The sequence below is a fragment of the Gambusia affinis genome, linkage group LG11 (assembly GCF_019740435.1).
Source record: "Gambusia affinis linkage group LG11, SWU_Gaff_1.0, whole genome shotgun sequence".
NCBI lineage: Eukaryota > Metazoa > Chordata > Actinopteri > Cyprinodontiformes > Poeciliidae > Gambusia > Gambusia affinis.
This window is the reverse complement of record NC_057878.1, coordinates 8,288,527-8,313,532: the sequence shown is the minus strand read 5'-3', so window position 1 is coordinate 8,313,532 and position 25,006 is coordinate 8,288,527. Positions and strand designations below refer to the sequence as shown.

Sequence of the window (25,006 nt, the reverse complement as noted above, 5' to 3'; positions counted from 1 at the left end):
TTAAATCTCAACTAAAAACCCACTTGTTTAGAGTTGTATTTGAAATGTAATCAATTACAAATTTATTGACGGAATCTGACTTGATGTTGTGTTTTGATTGTTGATTCTATGTTGCATTGTGTTTTTGTGTTTGATTTGGTGTGGAGCACTTTGAAATGCCTTGCTGCTGAAATGTGCTATACAAATAAAATTTGATTTGATTTGATTTAGAAAGTTAAGTGGAGGAAGAACACCATTGTTGAAAAGGTGCTCAGGCAAGGTTTTACATTAGCTTAGGAGAAAAATGACTGTTGCTCTGTGACACTTTTGCATTTCATTTGTAAACCAAAGTCCAACCCAGGAACCAGGAAATTCTAGACCACTTTGTGCTTCATCCTACTGAAAAGGTTTATGGAGATGCTGATTTCCTTTTACAGCAAGACTTGGCATCAGTCCACACTGCCAAAAGTACCAATACCTCCATTAATTACCAGATTTTAGTATCATAAGAGACAGCAGATGTATGAAGCAACAGCGCCTCTTTGAGTCATATTACTGAAAACGCAACGGGTCCTGAATTCGACGTAACACCGGAAGTTGGAATTTTTGATTTGACTTTACTGAGCCTGCGCAGTGCGACGGGCTCCACCGCCTGGTTTGTGTGTGGCTCTACTGTTGTTGAAGGCGAGGAGGGAGCAAACTAAGGATTTCAGTACCATTTTTATATAAAACGCTAGTTGTTTCTGCTGGTTAGTGAGACTCTGGAAGAAGGGGAAGAGAACGACAGGAGAGAAGGGCAACAAGAAGAGAAGAAAAAGGAGGAAAAGGATTGGGAGGAGACAATTTGGGACAGTGGAAAATGCTGCGGATTTGACGAAAAGGTAAGAAAAGCCACCGGATCAATACTCATTGTTGAAGTTGTCGGTGGTGGGCGGGTGGGCGCCGTGATGATGGAGGTTTACACCCGCAGCCACCGCAGTATGTGGCTGCAGAATGTAGGTCATTGTGTCGCTGGGTCGAGCTGAAACGAGCCGAGCCGTGTTGGGCCGAACCATGCTGCAAGGAGACTGCAGGAACGTAGACCAAGGTGAAGCCCTGCTGCAGCAGCATAGCCTGAGTGCAGCAGTAACACCAAAATTAATCCTAGTAGTCTAAAAAAGGGTTGAAATAAATGTATGGGGCCACATTGGGGCCAATATTAACAAGATTCAAATAGTTAAAGAAACTAGAGAAAATCTTCTTTCACTTACAAATAAAAACACAGCTGGGTAGTTAAGCATAGCTTTCTCCTTCAGGATTTCCGTAAATGCTAAGTTTCCTAAAAGGCGCACTGAAGAAAGAACAGCTATTACTTCTTTGTGTGTATTTGGGTCCGTGACATCACATGAGGCACATGAACCAAGCTGACACGATTAACACATTTTGAAGGATTCATTTGAATTAAAACACTGAAATAAAGAGAATGAAGGCAACTTTTACCTCATGTGATGTCAACAAATGCATGTGCTTGATTTTTATCTTGGTTAAAGAACAGCATGAAACAAAATAATAAAACAAATGGCATCACTGTCCTTAACATGTTTTCCTAAAGCTAATAAACCATATCTAAAGTGAGTTTGAGAAATGTGTAATTGCTAGTTTTATGCTGAGTCATCGGACTCGGAAAAGTAACGGTACATTTATTTGGTAGCAAGGGCACTAAGTGGTCAAAAACATACAAAAAATAACATTGTAATAACTAAAACAGAGAACTTTGGATTATAATTTGATCATTAATTTTTCCGTATGGACTACATTACTTTTATCACAATGGGCTGCAATCTTTTATATTTTCCACAACATGACTGGTATGATAAGTGAATTTGGAAAGACAGTAATTCAAGTGTTAAGTATGATCTTAAATAGTAAAATTAAGAGCCTGCAGCTTACAATTATAAAGAGAAAATCACAATCTGAGTTTTGAAGAGATGTCATCATGTCTCCAGGCCACTTGCTGAGACATGATATTTGATAGTTCACTATTACCCTGCCACAATGACTACCTTCAAAGACGATGACAGTAGGCAGGAGAAATAATTGACCAATGAAAAGTGCAGGGTGAGCCGTCGAGCAGCACAGATGTTTCACCAGCCACTAAACCAACAGAAACACAAACCTGCTGATTTACGGTCAGACTGCTGAGTGGAAAAAAAAAACAAAAACATAAAAGCTGATTAAACAGGCAGTAAATCACAGACGAGCTGGAGCCAGCAACTGGAATCTGCCAGGAGGATCGCCAGCTGGGAGGAAATCTGTTTGGGGAAAAAATAACAGAACTGTCCCTGCCTTATTTGTTCAGCATTTCAGCTACTCTGATGTGTGTCAAATATTCTTTGAAGAAACTCAACCTTCATCTTTCCATTGTTTGTCACTTATGAACTCGGTTCTGTTCTTCAATTCTGAACCTCACAGGAGAAAAGGTGACCCCCCCCCCACAGGTCTTTTAAAATCTGTAATGTCTCTGTGTTTTGAGCGCTTTTCTTTGCAGGTGGTTTCAGGTGATGAGCTGAGACACACTCATCCTCCGTCTTACTCAGGGGGTTTATCTTTTGAGGTCTTCACCACAGATATTGCACTCAAAACCCTTTGTACACATTTGACAGCTGACTCGCTAAGTTTGACAGTCAACAAAAGCCCGCAGGGCACAAATATTTCTAGAAAATTATGGGATTTTACACAAAATTCACAGATGTTTTCTGCCTTCTGTAGTTTTGTAAACTAAAATTTCATCCCAAGTCAGCCTAGGATGCTCAATGTACTGTGGTTCCATTTTGTTTGTTTTCCCTCAATTATTTAGAGATTCAAAGTTTTAAAAGCTGCTTCAAACTAACAGTTTGCTTTAAATGATCGCTCATCACAGTGTTCATGATGTGTTCAATGACCAACCAAATCGATCTTAATTTCCCATTGCTATTAAAGACCTAAAGAGTTGTTTATTCCTTTCTGAAATGAAGTGTGTGACAGGAGGGCATCTGAAGATAAAATCAAAGCAAATAGTAAAATTAATATTCATTTCCAATGCTAGGGCATCATTTGAAGTTGAGGTTGGAAAGAAAAATAAGATGATGAGGCTGGTTTTGCTTTGAGATGATGACTTTTTCCAAGCGCAGTAAGGAGGAAAATGTGCTGCAGCATCCTTAATAGTGGTAGTATTCTGAACTCGGGGTGCACCGATTGCAGTTGTCTGGCCAATACCCTTTTTTTTTTTTTTTTTTTTGTCTGAAATGTTGCTCAATATAGCAAGAAAGTTGTTGAGTTGGCAACAGTGGGTCAGTGTTTTTAATTGCAAACGTGCCGACATAACTTGGGGTTGCCAGTCTGTCCGGTCTCACCAGAGAGCAAAAGAGGACAGTGGTTGATTCTTAGACTTTTTCCAAACTAGATGAGATTGGGGGATAAGATTTGCTTCATATGTAAAAATCGGCCAATCACCGGTCTCCCAAAATTAAGGAAATCGGCACCGATAAACCCCTATTCTGAATACAACAGAAAGTTAAGGAATTGGAAGACTATTTCTATTTGTGCATCATGGCCTTAGTATAATTTTCTATTAATTTTTTCCCCCCACCAGGGGGTCTTTTTGTGGGCTCTAGTGTCCCTTAATCGAAAGTAGGCTGACAGGGAAGGGAGGAACGCGAGGGGGGAAGACATGCGGCAAACATCGGCCGGGTCCGGGAATCGAACCCGCGACCTCCGCGTTGAGGACTAAAGGCCTCCAAATGTGGGTCGTGCTATCCCCTACGCCACCACAGCACGCCCAATATAATTCTTTTTTAAGTTGACTGTAAAAAAATGCAAGCTGTTGATTGATGTGGTGAGAGTCCTTAGATTAAACTCATGCATTAACAGGAATTATAATCCTTGGCCGACTGATTTGTGTATGAAAATTTACATACACAAATCTCTGAAGTGGAGGAATGCTGTCTTTTTCCACCAAGCATAGGAATAAAGTGAAGCATTTTTTTTTTTGTTTAATTTGACTCCAGCTAATCAAATGTGTCCTCAATCTCAGAAGCATAGTTGTTGTTGTTGTGCCCTGTTTATGTTTCCTCTAACAATGCCTGCTGTGTGTTAGTAATCTCCGCACCAAGAGTTTTGTCTCGTCAATTGGTGTTTTTGTTGAAGTCTCTTACGTCTCTCCAGATGTCTGGCGTCACCATGGAAGCGAGCTCCATCCTCTCCATCCTAAAAAAGAAGCTGGCCTTTCTCTCAGGTAATAAACTGTTGTTGTGTTGCTTTAATCCCAAATCTTTGTTTTCGATTACCTAACCTCTCTGGGTGTCCGTGATAGGAGGCAAGGACCGGCGCAGTGGTCTGATCCTGACCATCCCCCTCAACTCGGACCAGACCAGCATGGAGGAACTTGGCGCCACTCTGGACTACTTGCTCAGCATCCCCAGGTAAAAGGCATGCTAAGCCAAGGTACCCTAAAATGCTTCTGTGAATTCTTGTTAAAGCTGAACTCGCGTTTCCCACTTCCAGTGACAAGTGTAAGGCTCGGGGTTTCACTGTGATCGTGGACGGCCGGCGGTCTCAGTGGAACATCGTGAAGACGGTGGTCCTCATGCTGCAGGTGGAAATGCGTTAAACCTTCTTCCAGGCTCTGACGTGTGGTAGTTTTTATTGATGGTGGTATGTGGGTGGGGTTTCAGAACGTCATCCCAGCGGAGGTGTCGCTGGTCTGTGTGGTGAAGCCTGATGAATTCTGGGATAAGAAGGTCACCCACTTCTGTTTCTGGAAGGAGAAGGATCGCCTGGGCTTTGAGGTAGGAGTCTCACCTGCTAAAGGCAAAACCGCAATAACATGCAAACCAGCTTTTAGTTGTCTTTTATGCTTGGAGGATATTTACAAGCACACATTGTAATGAAGTTGTAGTTTATCCCTGAGTGTTTTAAGATCTAGGTACGATACTGAATTCAACCTGATAGGGGGCGAATGTGTCCTGATTTCTACGCACATAAGGAGAAGAAGAAGAATAAAACAATTGAAAATAAAAAAAAGTTTGTTTTTTTTCTGTCATTGTGGTGCCTAAAATTAGAAAAGAACAAGCCCCATATATTTCTTTAAAGTAAGCATCATCGTTGTTGTTTTTCTCCTGCTTGTACTAACTTAAAATTTTTCTTTAGCTGCTGGGTGTTTTTCTTTTCTTTTTTTTTAAATAGATGTTAACTGTTGTGTTTTGCTGAGACCATCATTTCCTGTGATTTCTGGTTCATCTTTTCCCTAATTTTGGGTTCTTGTTCTTGTTCCCACAAAATAAAGTGTTTTTATTCTGCTAAATCTGAGGAATTTGTTTTCAAACGTTGTTCTTTGGTGTTAGATATTTTTGGTGGGTGTTTATTAAAACTGGTGAGACACATTGATCAATAATTACATTATGACAGATGATAGGAATAACAACGATTATGTCCGCTTCGTATAATCTGTTAGTTGAGGGGTTACACTGGAACACAGGGAACATTTTGTGTTCGATGACGAATGAGTTTTTGGCAGGAAAAAGAGGCAAGAGAAAGGATTTAATTACGGTTGACAGGACGCAAATAACTGAGCATCTCTAGCCCTCTAGCTCTTGTGGGACGTTCCTGGATCCAATTTAAAGCAAATGAAAACAGCTTTTCTTTTTTTATATTTCAAAAAAATTTTCTTTGTTCTCTCTGGAGTTGTGGACTCCTTGTCTAAGTTGTCTCTGAACAATATCGAACAAATTGACTCGTGTGTGTTAGCCTTTAGCGTCACGGTCTCTCCTGAATATAGCCGTAGCCCTCAGATGACATTGCAGTGTGTGTTTGTGTGTTCATGTGTGATTTATTTATTTTTTTCCGTCACCATCTCTACCAAAGACAGATGGTTTTGCTAATACAGATCTGTAGTCTTACTGACCCAAATTTCTGCAGTCGTGTTGGCTCGGCGATCGTTGCCACGGTAACCGGATCAAGTCGACTGGTGTTGTGTGGTGACTTGGAAGTAGTTACAGAAAGATAAATCCGTCACAGTGGATGTGAAGATAACCCCCGTTTTTAACAAAACCGGAGTCGACCGTGAGCAGCAAAGGGTTAAATCAGGAATTTATATATTTATAACAGGAATTTATATCCATTTCCTGCCATAGCCACTTCTGGGGTCAATTCAATTTGGTAAAAGCAAAAAAAAAAGAAAAAAAAGAGAGAAACATACGTTTTGAGAGTCGTAACAAACTGTTGGTGGAATCAATCTGCTGTGTCTCTGCGCGTCTTTGTCCTCTGTCCATTCCTGGACAGAAGCAAGCATGCACAGCTGCCAGATATGGAGATCCCAGTGACGCTGCTGAAATGTGACTCATCTCAGCTATGGAGCGCGGTCGTGGTTGACGCAGCAGGATGCGTGTGTTATACAGCTGCTGTAGCGCCTGACCCAGCACTTGTATCAACAAACACACTCTCACACACACGCACACACTCTGGTTGGAGTCCAGGTTTACTGCTGGCATCTTCTGCCGTGACAACTGGTAGACAGACTCTCCGCCAGCTGTCTTTTCCAGGTTTATACTTACTGCACATGCTATTCATGTGATGATAAGAAAAAAGGTTACTGTCTAAATTTGCTGTTAACTCAAAGGTGAGCTTGTTTTTCCATTTTTTTTTTTTTTTTTTTCTCACTATTATAATTCTCAAAGCTTGCAGGCTGAGTTCAAACACAGAGTGCTCTGTTTTCAGATTAGGACATTTTCAGAGACTCTGAGGCAAAAGTTCATCTTGTGATCCAAACTTTTTGGATCACAAGAATTGTATTTTGAGTCAAAAAAAAAACATACAAAAAAAACAAACATAATGTAGCGTTTGATCCAAGAATAAGGATTGGTTAAATTGTCCCAAACTGTCATGTAAACAATTTGATGAACTGTGATTATGTGGGGATTTCCTCATTGTTACTGACTCCTACTGTTATTGCAAAATAGCTTGTTTCACATTATGTTTGTTTTTCCACAGGTAAAACTCTTGACACTTATCTCTGCTGCTCAACCTGCATCTTCCTTATAAATGTAGCGCAGTTTAAAGGAAAATGTATTTTATTATTGCTCTGAGTGTTGCGAGTTCAGGCAGGTAGCTGTTTCTTATTTCACACATATCTGCCTTACTTGAAAGGAATGTTCACAATGTTTCCATTGTGCAATTATGCAGCTGCAATGATGGGTTTTAAGATTTATTTATTTATTTATTTATTTACAGATTTGTACCAATAAGTGTGGAGAGAGCTGTTTTATGAATATGATGAAAACAAAGAGGATCTATTTAATCAGTAGTTGGAAGGAAATCAGAATAATGACTTGGGGAAAACCAAGGAGCAGAACTCCAGAGTTACTATATACATACAATCAATATCACAACCATGTCTCGTTGTGATTTTGGAGAATTTAGTGGAGCGCCACAGGATCTCCTAAAGCTCCTGTATAATTTTGGGATATCCACAAAGTCTCTTATTATTCCCAGCCTCTCAAATGCATTTGCTAAACAGCCTAAAAGAGAACAATCTGCTGCCAGTTCCTCTGCTGCTCCGCTGCAAAGCCGAGTCCCGGGGAATGTGATTCAGGCGTGAGCAGAAAATTAATAACAGTTATTAAGTAAAAGAAGAAAACAGATGTGAGGGAGCAATAAATGCCTTCAAGTTGTTCTAAAAGCTGTAATTAGGTTTGCTCTGTTCATGGCCAGGCTGCTGTTAGGGGACGTGTAAGAGAGGCTTGTTTAGAAAAATACATATTTAAACCTAGTTTTTCCATAGATAAGCAAAGATAAAATGAAACAGAAGGCACCCTACCAATGATAGCTGTTTATTTAAGAAAAGAAAAAATTAGAAATCTGAGCACAATTTGCTGTCTTTCTTCCTCTTATTGAACATTTATTTTGGTTTTGAGTTATGTTTATAATATCATTTTTATAGTAGACCCTATTGTTGTTGTAATAGTCAATTTGGTTACCGTGCTGTAAACATATGTACTGAACAAATGCGTTGTTTATGTGCACTCATTGGAAAAAATCCAACCAAGCCCCAAGTAAACTTTTCACTTTTTTTAAGTTTTAGAGGATAATAAAATAAAATCCACTCAATTTCAAGAAATTGAAAAATATTTCTTTTAGTGATGGCAGAAGTAGAAAAGAAAAATCATACATTTAATTTTTCCTGAAGATGTGTTCTTTGCGAATAAAATTAGAAAAATTATTAAACGGATGGAAAATGGAAAACACAAAAAGAATATAAAACGCATCCAATAAAATTGTCTTAAAAGCAGTTCAGATTTTCCTTCCCTTATTTCTCTGTCATATTATGTTTGAATTTATGATTTAAGACAGGGGTCACCAATCTCGGTCCTGGAGGACCGGCATCCAGCACGTTTTTGTTCTCTCCCTGGTGGCACCAGCAACCTTTTCAGCATGCCAATGTTCTTCTTAGGCCTTCTAACGAACCATCATTGGATCCAGGTGCGTTAAACCAAGGAGAGAACTAAAACATGCAGGAGGCCGGCCCTCCAGGACCGAGTTTGGGGACCCCTGATTTAAGACTTTTAGAGCAAGCTTTACATTTAGCTGCACCGCATGGCGCTGCTTTCATTCAACAACAGTATCGCCAGCTGTTGTCAACCTTTATTCTCTCCACCAACTCGTCGATTCAGGTGATCCTGGTTTCGGCCAATAAGCTCACTCGCTACATCGAACCGTGCCAGCTGACGGATGATTTCGGAGGAAGTCTGGACTACGACCACAGCGACTGGCTCAACAAGAGACTGGTAAGTCTACGTCTACTTTTACAGCTTACTGGATGTTGCCGTGTCATCGGGTAACTCCTCATTTATTTGTCTTTCATTTCAGGTTTTTGAGAAGTTCACAAAGGAGTCGACGTCTCTTCTGGACGAGCTGACGATCATCAACGACAGTGAGAAGAGCGCCTCGGTGGACAAAGACAAGTAGGCGCACTCCCTCAGGATCCTTATATATGTATCCAGTCACACACACCCACAGTTTTGAAGTTCACATTCTGCTTTATCTTTGTAGGTCTGCTGATGGAGCTCTCTTGCCATCTTTTGATCCTGAAACTGTCCTCCAGACTGGTAAGTATTATTTAGTTTTTGAATATAAACCAGTTTTACATTTGGGTCCAACAGATTTCCAGCGGCGTAAACATTTCAGCTAATACAGACTGTCCTCACATCCTTAGTGTAGAAAAGTTTTAAATTCACATATCTATAATTAAGGCCTTAAAATGTCTTAAATTTTAAGGAAAAAAATAATAAGCTGGTCTTTAATGTGTTAATCACAGGTCTTAAATTTTGTTGTGGTAGGACTAATTAATCTTATCTATTCTATGTAGTTATCTTCGGACGTTTGACTCGCATGCAGACGTCTCCACTGCAGCTGCCGCTAATTTCTGCTAATACAAGTTTGCTAGCGAGCTAGCTGTCCTTTTTTACATCCATCACGTGTAAATGCAAATTTATCTTTAGTTGACAGAACAATATTTGTCTTCGCTATTGGCTTACTCCTGTTGCCAACCCGTACGATTTATTTATTTGCATTCTTTTGTACATTTCCATTCGCAATGGTCTTTAAAAACCTGCAGAAAGCAAGTAATAACTGCAAGATTATGAATAAAATTAGAAAATAAAGAGTTGATATGTGTATGGCAAAGAATCTAGAACAAATATTGATAGATTTCCTAAGGTCACAATCAAAAATTGTTTAGGTATTTTTTTCATTTTTTAGGTTTTATGGGAGGTTTTAAAGTAACAATAACAGAGGACAGCTCTGGTCTTACTAATATTAATGACCCACTTTTCTACAGTAACACTCCTCAGTGATTCAAAGAGCCAAATGATAAACCGCATCAAGGTCAGGCGAGCAATGCGAGGATGAAATATTCTTCATAACGAAGCACAGACATGATGCTTCATTGAACAATTATTTGTCCTCAAGACAAAAACAAGCTTTATTCTCACAGAATCGCAGTAATTGCTTTTGATCGTCTGAAGGAATTATTAAAGAAACTCTAAAAATCGGTAACACAAACACTTCCCGTTGCCAAATATGGAAACATTCCTTAGAGATTTCTTCTGTTTTTGCTTTTCTTTTTATGACGTTCAAGTTTATTCAAAACAGGACACCAGTTTTATTATCAGTAAACTAAAGCTGCTGTTAAAGGATTACTTTATTCGTTAGGGGAACTGGTTGTGCCGTCCTTGGCAGGAGAGATTGAAATCAAGCATTTAGCATCTTGGCCCTCTATTCTTTGCAGAATTATTTTAATTTAGCCATGCTAAAGGATTTTCCAGCATGAACAGCTTCTTTATGGTTCTGTCAGAGCGTCCCAATCTCATTTAAGTGTAGGCTGCAGAACCTTGTTTTGGTTTTAAGTCATTTTTAACCATTCAAAGATGGATTTCCTGCTGTAAATTCCAATTGCGTTTTTATAAAAACTGACAACCTGACATTCTTTGTTAGGGTTTTTTGGTAGCATGCAGAATTAATGATTATGTGAGCTTTGCATAACTTTACATAGTGACTAAAATAATAAGGAAATGAGTCTGAACAGCCAGACAGCGTCTCCCTTTCTCATGTTGCCAGTGCTGACTCCGAGAGCTAAGAAGTAGGTGTTAGACACCAAAAGGCTAATTTGACACTAAACCTGAAGCCAAAGGGTCACTAGCAACATCTGCATATGCTGGGTGGATGTGCTCATTGAAAGGACTAGCTTGTGTGTGTTGGCCAGAGGTTAAAGGAGTCTTTGTTTGTGGTACCACCATCCTCCGTTCACAAGCTTCTGTCATAATGTAACAGCATGTAAACAAACACTGGCCCCTCATTGTTTCCCTTATTTGTATATATTATATATATACATTGTAAAATCCTTTATTGTTTGAACTTCGGTGTGTGTGCAGGTCACGAGCTGCTGTCGGAGTTGCAGCAGCGTCGCTTCAACGGCTCAGAGGGAGGAGGTGGAGGACAGGCAGGTGAGGAACCAATTTTTAAAAAATGGCTGCCTCGGACCTAGGAGAAATCAAGGTTTATTTTTTGTATATTACTTATTGAGTGATTCAAAATAAATTGGTGCTTTATAAACTTATTTTATCATTGCTTTAGGAAACATTAAAGTAATTTTATACCACCTACTGTTAAAGCTAGTTGCTAGCTTTAACAGTTAAATGACTACTAGCTTAATTGTGTTAGTCATCTTTAACTGCATTGTTTTAATTATATTATTAACTTAAAGCAGTTTTTTTGTATTAAACAACTAAGTTGATTCAGTGATTTTTTTATTTTCCATTTCAACTTTTGAGGTAGTATTAGTTAAGATTAGCTTCCTAATTTAAGCTAATTTTCATAGCTAGTCAGGAAGATTTCCTTCATCCTTGCTTTTCTTACATTATGGAACTTAAAGAAAAGATAGTCAGGATAAATCCTTAGTTTTTTATTAAACAACTCAGTTTACGCAAAGATTTTTTTTTCCATTACAACTTTTGAGGTAATATTAGTTCAAATTAGCTTGCTAACTTAAGCTAATTTTCATAGCTAGTCAGGAAGGCTTCCTTTACCCTGGCATGTGGGGCTTAAAGAAGAAAAATGGTCAGGATAAATGTTTAGTTGTTTCCCCAAAGTGCTTTATAGCTTTGCAACAGTGTGTCATTGAAAAATAGATACATTTTTTGTATTTAAGTGGTTCTTTGGACGCAGCGTTTGGTTGACAGTCTTTAATGAATTCCCGTTTCCTCAGCTGACAATGTTATCACTAAGACCTGTTTCAAACGACTACGCACACTGGCGTTTGTCTCTCCCAGCTCCAGCTTGGTGCCCTATGGAGGAGGAGCTGCTGGCTCAGCCTCAGGTGACGAAGCTGCTGGACTCGCTCAGGGAGCAGTACACCAAATACCAGGAGCTGTGCAGGCAGCGGAACAAGAGAGCGCAGCTGGACGAGATCCACACCAAGGTCATGCAGGTAACGAACGCACCTGTTTTACAGAGAGAACCAGAACAGATGAATTCAGTGAAAAATCACAACAGAGGTCCGAAAGGTAAAATGATCTGATTCCCGAAAAGGAGTATATAAATATGCAAATCTGTTTGTATTTCTAGACTTTACTTTCATTCACTTGTTCTTATATGTATCCATTTCATTTTCTTGAGTCCTTCCTTCGATGTATAGTTCATTCTCTCCATCCGGCCATATGCCCTCCTACTCTTTTATTTTCCATTCTTTCATTCCTGGTGTCATCCCTTTCTACTTTTTTGCCTTTTAAATAAGGAACGCTCAGCCTGGTGGGGGCACAAGTAAAGCCTGGCAGCCCACCAGGCTTATACTACACTGGGGAAAACCCTGAATTCCTGCTTTCCTTGTCTGTCCTCCTTACCTTTTATTTTCCTTTCTTTATCTTTATTCTTTCTCTCTTTCTTTTTTTTTTTTAGTTGAAAGGACTGAGAACTGAGAAAATTAATTCTGGAAAGATGTGAAGAAATCATGCAAAATGAAAAGCCAACCTGCAATCACTTTACTATATTAAGCTTTTTTTTCTCATTGCAATATGGAGGCTCATCCTCATACACCTTTTAAAAGTCAGAGTTATGTTTATGAACAGGTTATAAGTGTGTAATCGTGTCAGGCAGATGCTGCAGTATTCATTCCTCTGTGTATTCATCAGTTTTAACCTTCAACTCTCTGAAACCGCGCAGCTTCAGAGCTTTTCAGCACAAGAACAGTATTCTCTGCTGACTGAAGGTCTTACAGCCACAGGGGCTGATGGGTAACAACATCATCTTGGAAATGAGCCTGGAGTTGCTATAGTAACCACTACAAGTCGCCCAATAGCTCAAGAGGATTTGGGGGGGGGATTGGCCTAGTTCTGGATCGAACTGTGGTCGTGTTTGTGTGCTGCTTAAGGCGCCACTGACCTGATAAATACAATTAGCTCAGGATTCTGACAGGAAAGCAACCAAACATCTGCAAATGTTACCGTTTAGTCTGATATTATGAACATTTCACCCTAGTTAACACAATTGTGTGTAGTTTTCTTCACGCAGAAAGCTCATGAATGAATCTAAAAGGGAACCACAAATCTGCTTTCTCTAAACAACCATGAAAATGGCAGACAAATTTATTTTTCTTTAATTTCGGCTCAAACCTTATCCTCCTATTAGTTTAACTTACCTTTTTAAAGTAAGTATTCTTTTTCTGAAATGCGTTACGCTAACTTGTGACGCTGACGGTGTCACTTTAGATTCAACTCTAAATTCAAACAGCCTTTCTTTTCATGTAATCACAGTTTCAACTTGCTTTATCAAAAAGTAAAACCAAGATTGGCTTTAATAAAACTTTCAAGACGGATTGTGTTCAAACTGCTAAGCTAAGACGGCAAAACGCCTCAGGGACCCGAGTCGAGCGGTCCCTGAGACGTTTTGAGTTCATTCACACTCGTCTTGTGGAGTGGGTTACTCACTGATGTCAATGCCAGGAGTGCATGGATGCCAGGACCTTACATAGAGCGGCAGGTAGAGCATCAGAGCCCCCTGGTGGTTGCTCCTGTGAACTACTGCCCCCCCATTTTTTTTCTAACTCCCCGTGAACTACAGGATCCTTGGCATGTTTTAATGTACATCCTGTTGGCCTGCCTACTGAGCCTAGTTATACCGGCATAAAGCACTTTGAGTGGTTGAAAAAAAAAATATGGAGACCTCCACATAAATCCAGATCATTTACTGCATCAGCCAGAAAGCTACGATGCACTCTGTGTGTGATTGACATCGATGCTAACATTAACAATGTATGATGGCCGAACTGGTTGTGATGCTTTAATGGGAAGGCGCCTGGTTTTGCTGCCTGTGGCTCACTCTGCTCTCTCTCTCTCCCTCTGCGTGTGCAATCTTGCAAAAGATCCTTGTTCTTAGGTACACTGGAGAACAGAGAACATATCTCTGATATGAAATCAATAAATGTTGAGTTAAATGCCCACATTAGTTTAGCATGTATGTTTTTCTGTTCTTTTGCATCTTTTTTTTTTCCCCCCATCAGGTGGTGAACTGGCTGCAGGGTCCTGGTTCAGAGCTGCTGAAGACTCAGCAAACAATCGGCGACTCGATGCGAGCGGCGCAGGCTCTACAGCAGAAGCATGAGGAGATCGAGAGTCAGCACAGCGTAGGAAAACACACGTCAATGTCTCTCAAACTCAATACACACTTCTCGTTTTTTCAGTGTTTACTGCTAGTGATGGCAGGGCTGTCATGATAACTAGTTTTGCTGGATGATAAATTGTCCCAGCAATTATTGCGACAAATAAACTTCTTGTTTTGAGACCATTTTCAAGTAATATATGACTTTATAGGTCTTAAAGACCTGTAAACGTTAATTTTGTAACACTGGAACTGGAAGATATCTGAAATGCTCAACATAAAACACCAAAAGTAACAAATAAAACAGAAATAAAAATCACTAATAGCCAAAGACATAAATAAAATGGATTATAAAATTGCCCCTCAGAATGGAAATTAAGCAGCGCATGGTAATTTATTAGGCAAATAATTGATCAATTGCTCATTACGACAAGCTTGTTTGACAGCAAAATTCATGTTCATGAATTAAAACTGAAGTTAGTCAAATGTTTGTGTTCAAGTTAAAGAAATTTACCAAATCCTACAAGTTAATTTTTTTGTTAAATGTTCAGCAGTTGATCTTCCTTGTTTAAACGTTCAGCAGCCAGAGATGGATGTTTGCGTCGTTTCCGTGGTTTCATTCGAACCGCCTCTCTCTCTCTCTCTCCCCCTCTGCGTGTGCAGGAGTGGTTCGCCGTGTACGTGGAGCTGAACCAACAGATCGCTGCCCTGCTCAGCGCCGGGGAAGAAGAGGAAGTGGCGGAGCTGAAGGCGCTGCAGCAGCAGCTGAGCGACGTCTGCTACAGCCAGGCGTCCCAGCTGGAGACGCGTCAGAACGTCCTGCAGGCGGCGCACGCCTTCCACAGCACCACGCAGGAGGTAACGCCGCGCCGCGCGCATTCCAGCTGTCCGAGGCCGACGCGCCTGACCGGTCCGCGCTCTGTGTCCGCAGTTGTCTCAGCAGCTGGACGGCCTTCTGGGCATGCTCTGTGCCGACGTGTCCCCCGCCGACGGGGCGTCCATTCAGCAAAACCTCAAACTGCTGGAGGAGAAACTCCAGACTGTTGGTTTGTTCTCTGAGCGAACGCATCTTTCCCTCGCCGTCCTCCGTGACGCCAACCCCCCTCCGCCTGTTCTCGCCCCACGCAGAAGCAGGCCTGTCCTCGCTCCGTCAGAAGGGGACGCTGGTGATGGAGCAGATGTGCGGCCAAGCGTCGTGGTCTCTGGAGGAGGCGGAGAGCCCGCCTGGAGAGCAGCAGGACAACGTTCAGCACGTTCAGGCTGTGATGGAGGAGATGGAGCTCCGCAAGCAGAGGTAGCTGTACACCCCTCCTCTTTATGGAAGAGTGCTTGAAATCCTGGAAAATGCTTGAGTTTCAATATTTAGAAAGTCCTTGAAAGTGTTGGATATTCTACTGGAAAAGTTTTGAAACAAAGTGTAGTGTAACGTTTGATTAAAAGTGTTGTTTTTCTGTTGAACTCAGATATGTTCATACACCTAAAAAAAAGACAGACACATTTTTTTTCCCCCCAATGTTTTGAAGTTAAATCAGAATAAACGTTTCCTGTTTTAGCTTAACTAGAATTACCTAAGTTATTTATTTTTGCTAAATGTCAGAAAACCTAGCGAGATAGAGATTTTCGAGATTTTCTTGTAACTTTCTTTCTGTATTGTAAGCATTTAATTTAACACAATTTGTGTGGATCGTTTCAGTGTAATGAATATTTATTATTCCTAACGTCTCAAGGACTTGTTGAGACACAGGGTGTGTGAGTGAGACATTTTAAAACGTAACATTCTGTCATTTGAATTTATTTAGTTTCTGCTGTAGAATATAGATGCTATTCCAGTACATTAATAACAGTAATAAATAATATCACATAATCATGAATTGCTTTTTATTATTTTTAGATCATTTGTCTTATTTTCATCTCCAAAGACTGTTGCTGGAAAAGTTTGAAAACTTACCTTGAAAATACTTGAAAAGTGTTTGAATGTGGGCAAAGTGTGCGAACCAGGTTACGGGTTTAGAGTTGCAATGTCACAGCAGAGTTGCATTTTCTGATATATTCAGCTATTGATAGTTGAAGATATTGAGTACAGCAGTGCTTGTACTCAATAATAATTCAATGAACCTTTGTGTGTGTGTGTGTGTGTGTGTGTGTGTGTGTTTCAGGTGTGAGGACATGGTGGATGTGAGGAGGCTGAAGATGCTGCAGATGGTCCAGCTGTTTAAATGTGAAGAAGATGCTCTGCAGGTGAAACGCGTATGGATTTAAAAGCGACCACTCAAACACTGACGTGCACTTCCTGTATTGATCAGATGATTATCTTTCTGTGTGTGTGTGTGTGTGTGTGTGTGTGTGTGTTCAGGCGGTCGAGTGGCTAGGTGAGCTGTTGGACGCCTTGTTGAAGACGCACGTCAGACTGGGAAACGACTCCCAGGAGACGCGGACCATGCTGGACAAACACAAGAAGTTTGTGGATGTAGCTCAGGTGACAGGGTCCATAGAAAAAAACTAAAAATATGTTTGTGGTTTGTATTTCTAACTTTGGCCAACTGAGACTGTTTCAAATCTGTTCCTAATGTTGGTACTAGATGGAGATATGTTGGTCGTCTGCACCAAAGTCATTTTTAGAACTTCCATTTACCACACATTAGTTTTGTCACTGATTTGTAACTGGCTCTGCTTCTCAAGCTGTATTTCTATTTTTCTCAGAGCACATACGATTACGGCCGCCAGCTTCTGCAGGCGACCGTCGTCCTCTGCCAGTCGCTGCGCTGCACGACGCGCTCGTCCGGCGACACTCTGCCGCGACTCAACCGGGTGTGGAAGCAGTTCACCGTCAGCGCCGACGAGAGGCAGCAGCGGCTGGAGCTGGCCCTGAACTTCCACACCGCCACCGAGAGAGTGAGTTTTACAACGATAGGAGATGAGCGCATTTGGTTTTTATAATTGGGAAATAAAACCTGTTTCAATGAATGAATTCATCTTACTCTGTTTGAGTCCCACTGACTAGTTGATTTTTTATTTTTTATTTTTTTCATTTGCTTTGACATAAAGCTAAGCACTTTACTAAATAGCTAACTGATTTTTTTTTTGGTAAAAGTTTTCATTATTCCCCTAATTTTTAAAAGCTTTTACATTCTAATACTGATTTAAGCTCATTTCTATTCTGATCAATAACAGTGTTTGCTATTATTTTACTGTTATTTCAAAACAAAGAGACAAACATATTTGACTGAGTTCACTTTTTAAGCTGAATGTTGTCTCATATTAGCAGTTAGCATAATTTGCATGGGGCACTTTAGAAAAAGTGTGTCTACCTGGACAACATTGACCCTTAATATCATCACTCTTTCTAAATAGTTGCCAGTATTTCTTAATGCCAGGATGTCCACTCCTCGTGTTGCATTCAGGTACAGCTGGGACAATAGATTATCGAAAAATTTAGTGTCCCGGCATTTTTTTAATTCTCAATTCTTGGCAGAATGTTTTCAAAAAATGTCTGACCTCTCACTCTGACCATTTTTAAGGGGCTATGTTATATATTCTACATATACTGTATCCTGGCATGCACCGTGCTTTCATAATTTTAATCATTTAAAGAAAAAATCCAAACCAAATCTTCAGTCACTTCTATACTTTCCCCTTTTTAATGTTTAAAACAGAATAAAATCAAAACCACTTTTCGAATTTGAAAAATATTCTCTGTTGACTACAGTCTGAATAAACAACATATAAAGACATTGCAAAAATGTACTGAACTCTGACTTTAAAACTGAAAACATACAAACCTGTGATTGTAATATACCGTTCTACCCCTTTGTTAAAGTCTAAATTTCCTTTTATTTTTTTTTTCCCATTTTCTTTCAGGTGCTGCAGCAGGAGCGTGTGGAGGTGGCGTCTCTGGATGAAGTGGACTCTTCAGGGAGAACTCTGCTGGACAGACTCACTTTGCCCATCATCTTCCCTGATGGGTACAAACCCAAATGTTTACTAATCTCTCACTCACTCTTTTAACCATAACCCTCCTTTATGTACGAGATCCAAATGTGTGAACAGAGCATCAGGTTCCTCCCTACATGACTATTAATCTGCTTTTTTTTTTTTTTTCATTCATAGTTTTGGAAGCATTTCTTCTTGTTTTGCTTTATTTTTTTTTAACAATAACATAAGTTGCATTAGTTGGCCTTTTTTTAATTGTATTTCCAACAGTTTAAATAACTTATGTATTCTATTCAATTCAACAATTTGTCGTTCGTCATTTCAGGAGCGAGCAGTTCTTTGGGAGTCCCAGCGACACGGCAGCCACGGCGGAGGGGGTTCGAGAGCGCCTCCTGCTGATCGAAGAGCGGCGGCTGCAGCTGCAGGAAGCCGGGCTTCTCAACAACGAGGAGGAGGAGGAAGCGGTCAACGGCCTGGAGGGGAGACTGGATGTGATCGGGGAGGAACTGAGCGAGAAAGAGGAGCAGGACGAGGAGGAGAAGGAGGCGGAGCATCAGGACGAAGACTCGGAGCGAGCCACGCAGGACCGCTAGCGGAGGCCCGGCGTCAAACCGAGCAGCCTTAATGAAGCTCGTCGGTGAGGGGCTGCTGACATCTGGAGCGGTTCTCTCCCGAGGCACAAAACGTCTCCGTGTTCCCGCTGCAAAAAAAATAAAATAAATAAAAGATCAGCATTTTTCTGACCGTTTCTGTAAATTTAAACAGCACCTCTCCTCAGCATCACTGCGTAACCTCTCGTGGAAGCGGAGAACCAGAAGGGTCGTACTCCTCGGTCACTGTGGACAGAAACTGTGAGGACTTTTGCCGTTTCTCTGATGTCGGTGGTTGTAAACGGTAAAAACTGGAATAATTGCAGCTCATCTTTCTGCTCTGTGGAGGATAATCGTTGTTTAAGGTCCTCCTAACACCGCCGCTGCCTCATTTTACAGCTGGAGCAAATCTTCCGTGGTGCTTACCCCGGCTTCTTGTTGCTCTTCGGGTCTTTCTAATGTCCTTTTTCCATTTGATTTCTGAAAAATCTGTAGTTTTTTTTTCTGCAGATTTCAGAAAAGAAGCCAACCTGGTTAGAGTTCTTTAGGCTGAACATCGTTTTACTTTCAGGACTTTTATAGCAGCCGAGTTAGATCGTTTGATGGCAAGTCTCAAAGAATTTCAAGAAAAGAAAAGGAAACATTTACACTTTTTCTTTTAACAATATCTGTAATCTGTTTGCTTTTCAGCATCTAAAAAAGTACAGCGTGGCAAAATCAAAGCATCCATTCAAACAAAGCAGTTCCTTAAGCAGTTTGTGTGTAAACAATTGATGTCAAGGCATCGCAGGAGCAGGAGAGTAACGATTTTGACCGTCATGATTTATTTACACTCCTAAACTAAGCCAACAACGTTTGAATGAATTAAAACTACAAGTTTTATGTCTGAAATATCAGCAATAATTAAAACCTCCTAGTGCATGTTCCATCCAGCTGTTTTTCAGAGTTTTCTGAATCTCTGTGGGTTTAAATATGGAGAGGATGTTTCCTTCTGGAGGCTTCTCTGGGTTTTGACACTTCTAGTCTGTGCAGCAGACGGTCTCCATCTACGTTCCTGCTTCTAAAACAAAATCTAAATATAAAGGAGTTCAAATGTTACTGCAGACTGCGTGGGGAAACTGAGCTGTTTGTTCATATCAGATGCAGACATGCAACCTCTGAAAAAGGTCAAATTCCTGTTATCTATTTATTCAATACGTTCTAAGTTCAACATTTCTCGTTCCTGGTTGGTTTTTCTTAGGACCTGCTGCTGTAAGTGTGTCTGCAAAACGCTCTCTTTACCGTCCAATGGCAAAAACCACAACATCCTCCTCCAAATAAAGTATATGAGAAACTTGTTTGGTGTCAAGTCTTTATTTGGTGTTTTATTTTGGAGGAATGCTGAAAATGCACAAAGCAGTAAATAATTAACAATGTAAAGCAGCGTCATGTGCTCGACAGATATGAATTTAAATGGGCAAAAAAACAGATTTTTGTTAAACTTGTTGCATTAAAAGAACTTAAGTAAATTCATTTTTCTACCTTACAAAAGGTAAACGCTGTACCTTTCCAACTCAAATATTAACTTTAGCAGTCACCCTAACTGTCCGTTTGGACGGTTACATATTTAGCGGTTTTATTTTTCTCCTAAGGCTATTAGATTGTGAATTTATTTTTATGTTGGCTAATTAAGTTCTTTACATTATAACTTCATGTTTTCAAAACCTAGCAAAGCTTTAACAATATAAAGAAAGTCTATAGAGCATAATTTTATATCACTTTGCCTCTGCTTGTTTCATTTAACGATTTATTCACACAAATTTGAAACCTGCAACAAGAATATCATTGAGTAGAGATTTCAAGATTAATGATGCAACATTAAGTAGCAGTCCAGATCTTTAAAACCTTCAACTCAACCCTTTAAATTAGTTTTTTTTCCTGACAAACATTTTGTTAAAATCTGATCCCATATCAAGCAAGTTGCTCATTCAAACACCCAGTGCGTTAAGCGAAGACTATTTACTACCTCCATATGTTCAGCTTTGTTGCACAAACACACATTTCTCACTCCAATGTTTATTAAGTATATCTTTACTAAACACTTTACATGTCAATATAAGTACATTCAAATTAAAATGCTATAAACAAAAAATATAGAGTAGCGCAGCAACAGTTTAGTCAGCACTAGAAGGCGACATTACATCTTCTCCAACCCGTTTATTTCCTTTTAACACTTCATTTCAATAAATCAAAAAGAAGTGTCTTAACTTCTGCTTTACTCATAGCCTCTAGTTAGTTTTCTATAAAAATCGGAGGATGTCCCGCTGTGGCGCTGACGTGAATGTCGATGCAGCAGAAACAATGAGCTGAAAGGCTGATCCGCAGAGTCATCGCCGAGTCTCCTTCTCCATCAGGTCTTTAGCCTCGTTGATCTTTGCAGCGAGATATGGAGAGCCGCCTACAAACAAACACGACTCAGTCTGACCCTTTGACACTTGAAGATATTCAAACAGGCTCAAGAAAAATGATCAACGTAGTATTTAAAATTCAGGATTCGCAACGGTATTGGTGTAAATTTCATTGGGTTGTTCAACTACAGGCAGCTGCTCACAAACTTGTCAGACAGCGACAACAACGTCCAACCAACTCACAGGAGAAAAAGTTAAATTTGACAATTTCATAGATTACTTTCCTTGTATTCCTTCCTTGTGAAAATGCTTGTTTTAGGGTAGATGGTGTAAAGTTACCTTTATCTGGATGATTTAGGACCATGATCCTCCGATGTGCCTCACGAACTTTGGTCTTTGTGGCAGCTGGGCTGAACACAACACAAAAAGGTCATCGTTGTTATAATGAGCCTCACGTGTTAGCATGGATGCTAGTAGGCTCAAATGCTCACCTGACGCCCAGAATGAGGCCTGCCTCTCGCCTCGACATCTTCTGCTCAAAACCTCCTTTGTAATAAGACGAGAATCCCTGAGAGGATAGAAGATGGTTGGAGCTGGAGTACGGAGACATACTGGGAAACTAAATTTGTTACTTAGACTTCTCAAGAATTTCCGTGACTGTAGCAATTTACGAGCAAACTTTTAAAATGTTGCAAAAATGCAAAATGAGAAATGCTAATTAGGTGTGTTTCCATCTACTGGTTTGGAGCGAATCAACCAGAGCGTAATTTCGTCAGATATTAGATACTTAAGTATATAGTAGAATACAATCTTATAATTTAATACACGTTTTTAAAAAATGTAGAGTTCTCCCCTCTGAACTGGAAGTTTGAAATAAACTTTTTCTGAGTTTCATGCCTCTAGTAAGGCAAAGATCCTCCGGAGGATGGGGAAGTTTACTTCATTAGAGCTTGTTCTAATTAAATGTGTTTCCATTTTCACTTCAGCACATCAACCAAAAACCATTTCAAACAAGCGTAAAACTTTTTCACAAAACTGAGGAAGTTATTTTGAATATTGCCATTTCAGCCAACCTTATCCTATAGAATATTTCAAAATTCACATAATATATGTTAATGGAAACACGGTTTACGAGATGAACTTGGACGAAAGACACAGTACAGCTTGAAAACAGGGGAGTTTTAGTGAGAAGCTCAACAAAATATTTCGCTGATCTGAACCTCACAGCCACGTTCAGGTAATATTTTACTTACTGCTGAGGGCATCTTCTTGACCGTTTCAGAGAAAGCCTGTCCCAGGGGCTTCCACAGCTGGAAAGCATAACGGCCTGGGGGACAAAAAAAAGACAAAACAGAACAAATAAATACTTTAAAATAAAAGGCGGTTAAATACCTGCTTGCATTTAACCAAGGAAGCTTTCAGCAGCACAGGCATTAGGAGTAAAGGAATAACTCTTAAAGCAGGTTATGTTCATTTCATCCTGGGGAAGGAGGTATTTTTACCTGCAAAACCCGCAGCAGCAACACCAAGGCCGACTGCGATCAGAGTCCCTCCCTGTCCACAAGACAAGGTTAAACTGGTAAGTAAACACACCATTTGAAGGCTTTGCTACAGCGTGATCCACTTCAGCCTGAAAAAGGAACCAATCTTTATCGCACTATTGAATTCCTAATGTTACCATCCTAATAACGTTTTAGTGGCTAAAGAGGTAAAGCAGACGGAGGAAGTGTTTTCTTTAAACTGACTTGTGTAATCACACATCCGCCATCAGTTTCCCTATAAACAAACATAAACTTCGAATGAACTTCATAAAATTAACACAGGTTATTAAGTAAGTTAATGAAAGAGGAGAAATGTAATAATAAAAACTTTATAGGCGACTAAGAACCATTATGTAAAACTATTCAAGGTTCCTACACATTCTTCCTGCCTAGATGTCTTCCTTTATCTACACTCAGACCTGTAGACTTCTCATTCCAGTTTTAAAGTGGGAATAAAAGACAAGCAGCAAATCTGAGTTTGAAACTAATATTTACAATTATGCACATTTTGAGTGTCTGGCTTATTTTTCCAGCCAGAGAAGCTGGTTTCAATCGGCTTTTATTTCCGTCCTTGTTAACAGCAGAGATATTTTCCCAGACGTATCCTGATCTAGAAAAACACTTTCATAAAACCGTTAACCTTTCATAAAAACTTTAAGGACTGCAAAGTAATCCTGACTATTATTGTTAATAACCTCAAACAAGACCAGCATGCTGCATAATGCCGTATGATAGAGTTTAATCATCCTTAAATTAGTAAATTATTTGGAAATAAACATTACATCACTTACACTCAAGCACTTTATAACAATACTGATTAATGAATGTTATTTTTCATGAGATGCACTCATTTTATTTCTTAATATTTTTAAGGTCACGACACAAACATGCTTTATAACCTTCAAAGACTCATTAATGTAAAATAAATAAATAAATAAATAAATAAATAAATAATAATACATGTTTTCTCATTCAGAACTAGGTAGTAATTTTGCACCAAGCAGACTCTCCCCGCTGAATTAAAGCTGCTTCACCTGAACTCACGTTTCTGATGTAACCGTGTTTGTCGCCGTTGGCGGTCACCGCGGCGGTTACCACCTTAGACTTTGCTATTAAATCTCACTATATCCATTTGACAGACGCTATAAAGCTCACCGACCACAACCCGGACACTTACCAACCGTCTGTCTATCTCTGCGTCACTCCTAACATTTGTTTTATGGGAATATTCGGCATATCGCATCGTTTCATCCATCGGTGCTGAGCCGGTGTTCGCCATGTTGCCTCACTGACGTTACGCAAAGTATTGCATATCCGCTCGTTCCTTTCAAAATAAAATCCAGCGTGTTTATGGTCACTTCCTGCTAGTGCGCAAACCGTCCTAAAGTGATTCAGTTCCTTTCCTCCTGGCGATGTGCTTTTGTGCAAGAGACTTTGGGGCAGCTTCTTCTGACTCGTTTATTTTTTATTTTATTTATTTTTTTTATCTCATATAATAATAATTTTCAAGGATTGAATTAAATGAAAACAAAGAACAAGTACAGAGTGCCAGTAAAAAAAATAAAATAAAAATAAAAAAGCAACCAAGCAGACTTAATGAATTAACAATGAAAAAAAAGAATCAAAACTTATTTTACTAAAATTCAGCCATTAAAAAGGACAATCAACTCTAATAGAAAATATATGCACAAATAGTAATAACACAAATTTAACTGATTTTTTTTTTCATTTTACCTTTTTGTATCAATTGTAAGAAATAAAGGAAAAAATTGAAAGCAAGAACAAAAGGTATCTATTATGCTATTCTGAATTTGTCGAAAGTCTGAGAGAAAAATAAAACTTCCACATTGATGTTCTAAAAACCTGCAAGTGAGAGAGGAAAAAAACGTTTAATTAATTTTAAAGTTTCCACTTTATGTAATGGTAACTAATTCTCATTAATTTCAGTACTATTTCATACTAAAATTCAGATTTATTTTAACATCTCACTCTCTTTATTTCTTTATTTTTTTTTATCAAGGAATCAATTTTATTGTAAAATACTAAAGAGCCAGAAACTGAATCTCCTCTTAATATTCTACACTTTGCCTTTTCTATGTGAGGAAGATAAAAATCTTCACTGGTGCACAAACAGCCTGTCAGACTTTCAAGGATGGATCTCGGAGCTACATGGGAATACAAATACCTATACCAGATACCTTATAACATCTTCAGTCATATTTAGTTTTTAGGAAAGAATTCATGGGTTTTAGTTTTCATTGAGGCGCCTTTGAAGAGTGTTGCTTCATCTAATGTAAATATGTTGAACATCTCCTAAATTGCAAGAAGAAAAAATGAAAACATTTAGCATGTATGGTATTAGAAATTGTAAATTCAGAGGATGAAGATTTCTAAGGGACTGAAAGAAAGTTATTAA

The 25,006-nt window shown here is 39.5% G+C and overlaps 2 protein-coding genes across 2 annotated transcripts; one reads left to right on the top strand and one right to left on the bottom strand.

Annotated features, from left to right (window-relative positions):
• The first annotated feature begins 523 nt into the window (after positions 1 to 523).
• Positions 524 to 19,999, top strand: sestd1 (SEC14 and spectrin domains 1). The gene is made up of 19 exons (XM_044132908.1): positions 524 to 860; positions 4,162 to 4,231; positions 4,310 to 4,418; positions 4,501 to 4,591; positions 4,671 to 4,784; positions 8,664 to 8,777; positions 8,860 to 8,954; positions 9,043 to 9,098; positions 10,923 to 10,994; positions 11,820 to 11,977; positions 14,045 to 14,167; positions 14,806 to 15,000; positions 15,074 to 15,188; positions 15,271 to 15,436; positions 16,299 to 16,380; positions 16,496 to 16,618; positions 16,843 to 17,034; positions 18,001 to 18,104; positions 18,398 to 19,999. The coding sequence occupies exons 2-19, from the start codon at positions 4,162 to 4,164 to the stop codon at positions 18,663 to 18,665; spliced, it is 2,247 nt and encodes a 748-aa protein (XP_043988843.1). The 5' UTR covers positions 524 to 860; the 3' UTR covers positions 18,666 to 19,999.
• A 702-nt stretch (positions 20,000 to 20,701) lies between these two features.
• On the bottom strand, positions 20,702 to 23,919 carry dnajc15 (DnaJ (Hsp40) homolog, subfamily C, member 15). Its single transcript, XM_044132909.1, has 6 exons — positions 23,768 to 23,919; positions 22,552 to 22,603; positions 22,303 to 22,376; positions 21,541 to 21,617; positions 21,389 to 21,459; positions 20,702 to 21,099 (listed from the first exon to the last, which is right to left on the bottom strand). Exons 1-6 carry the CDS (start codon positions 23,867 to 23,869, stop codon positions 21,029 to 21,031), a joined length of 447 nt encoding a protein of 148 aa, XP_043988844.1. The 5' UTR covers positions 23,870 to 23,919; the 3' UTR covers positions 20,702 to 21,028.
• Between the last annotated feature and the right edge of the window lie 1,087 nt (positions 23,920 to 25,006).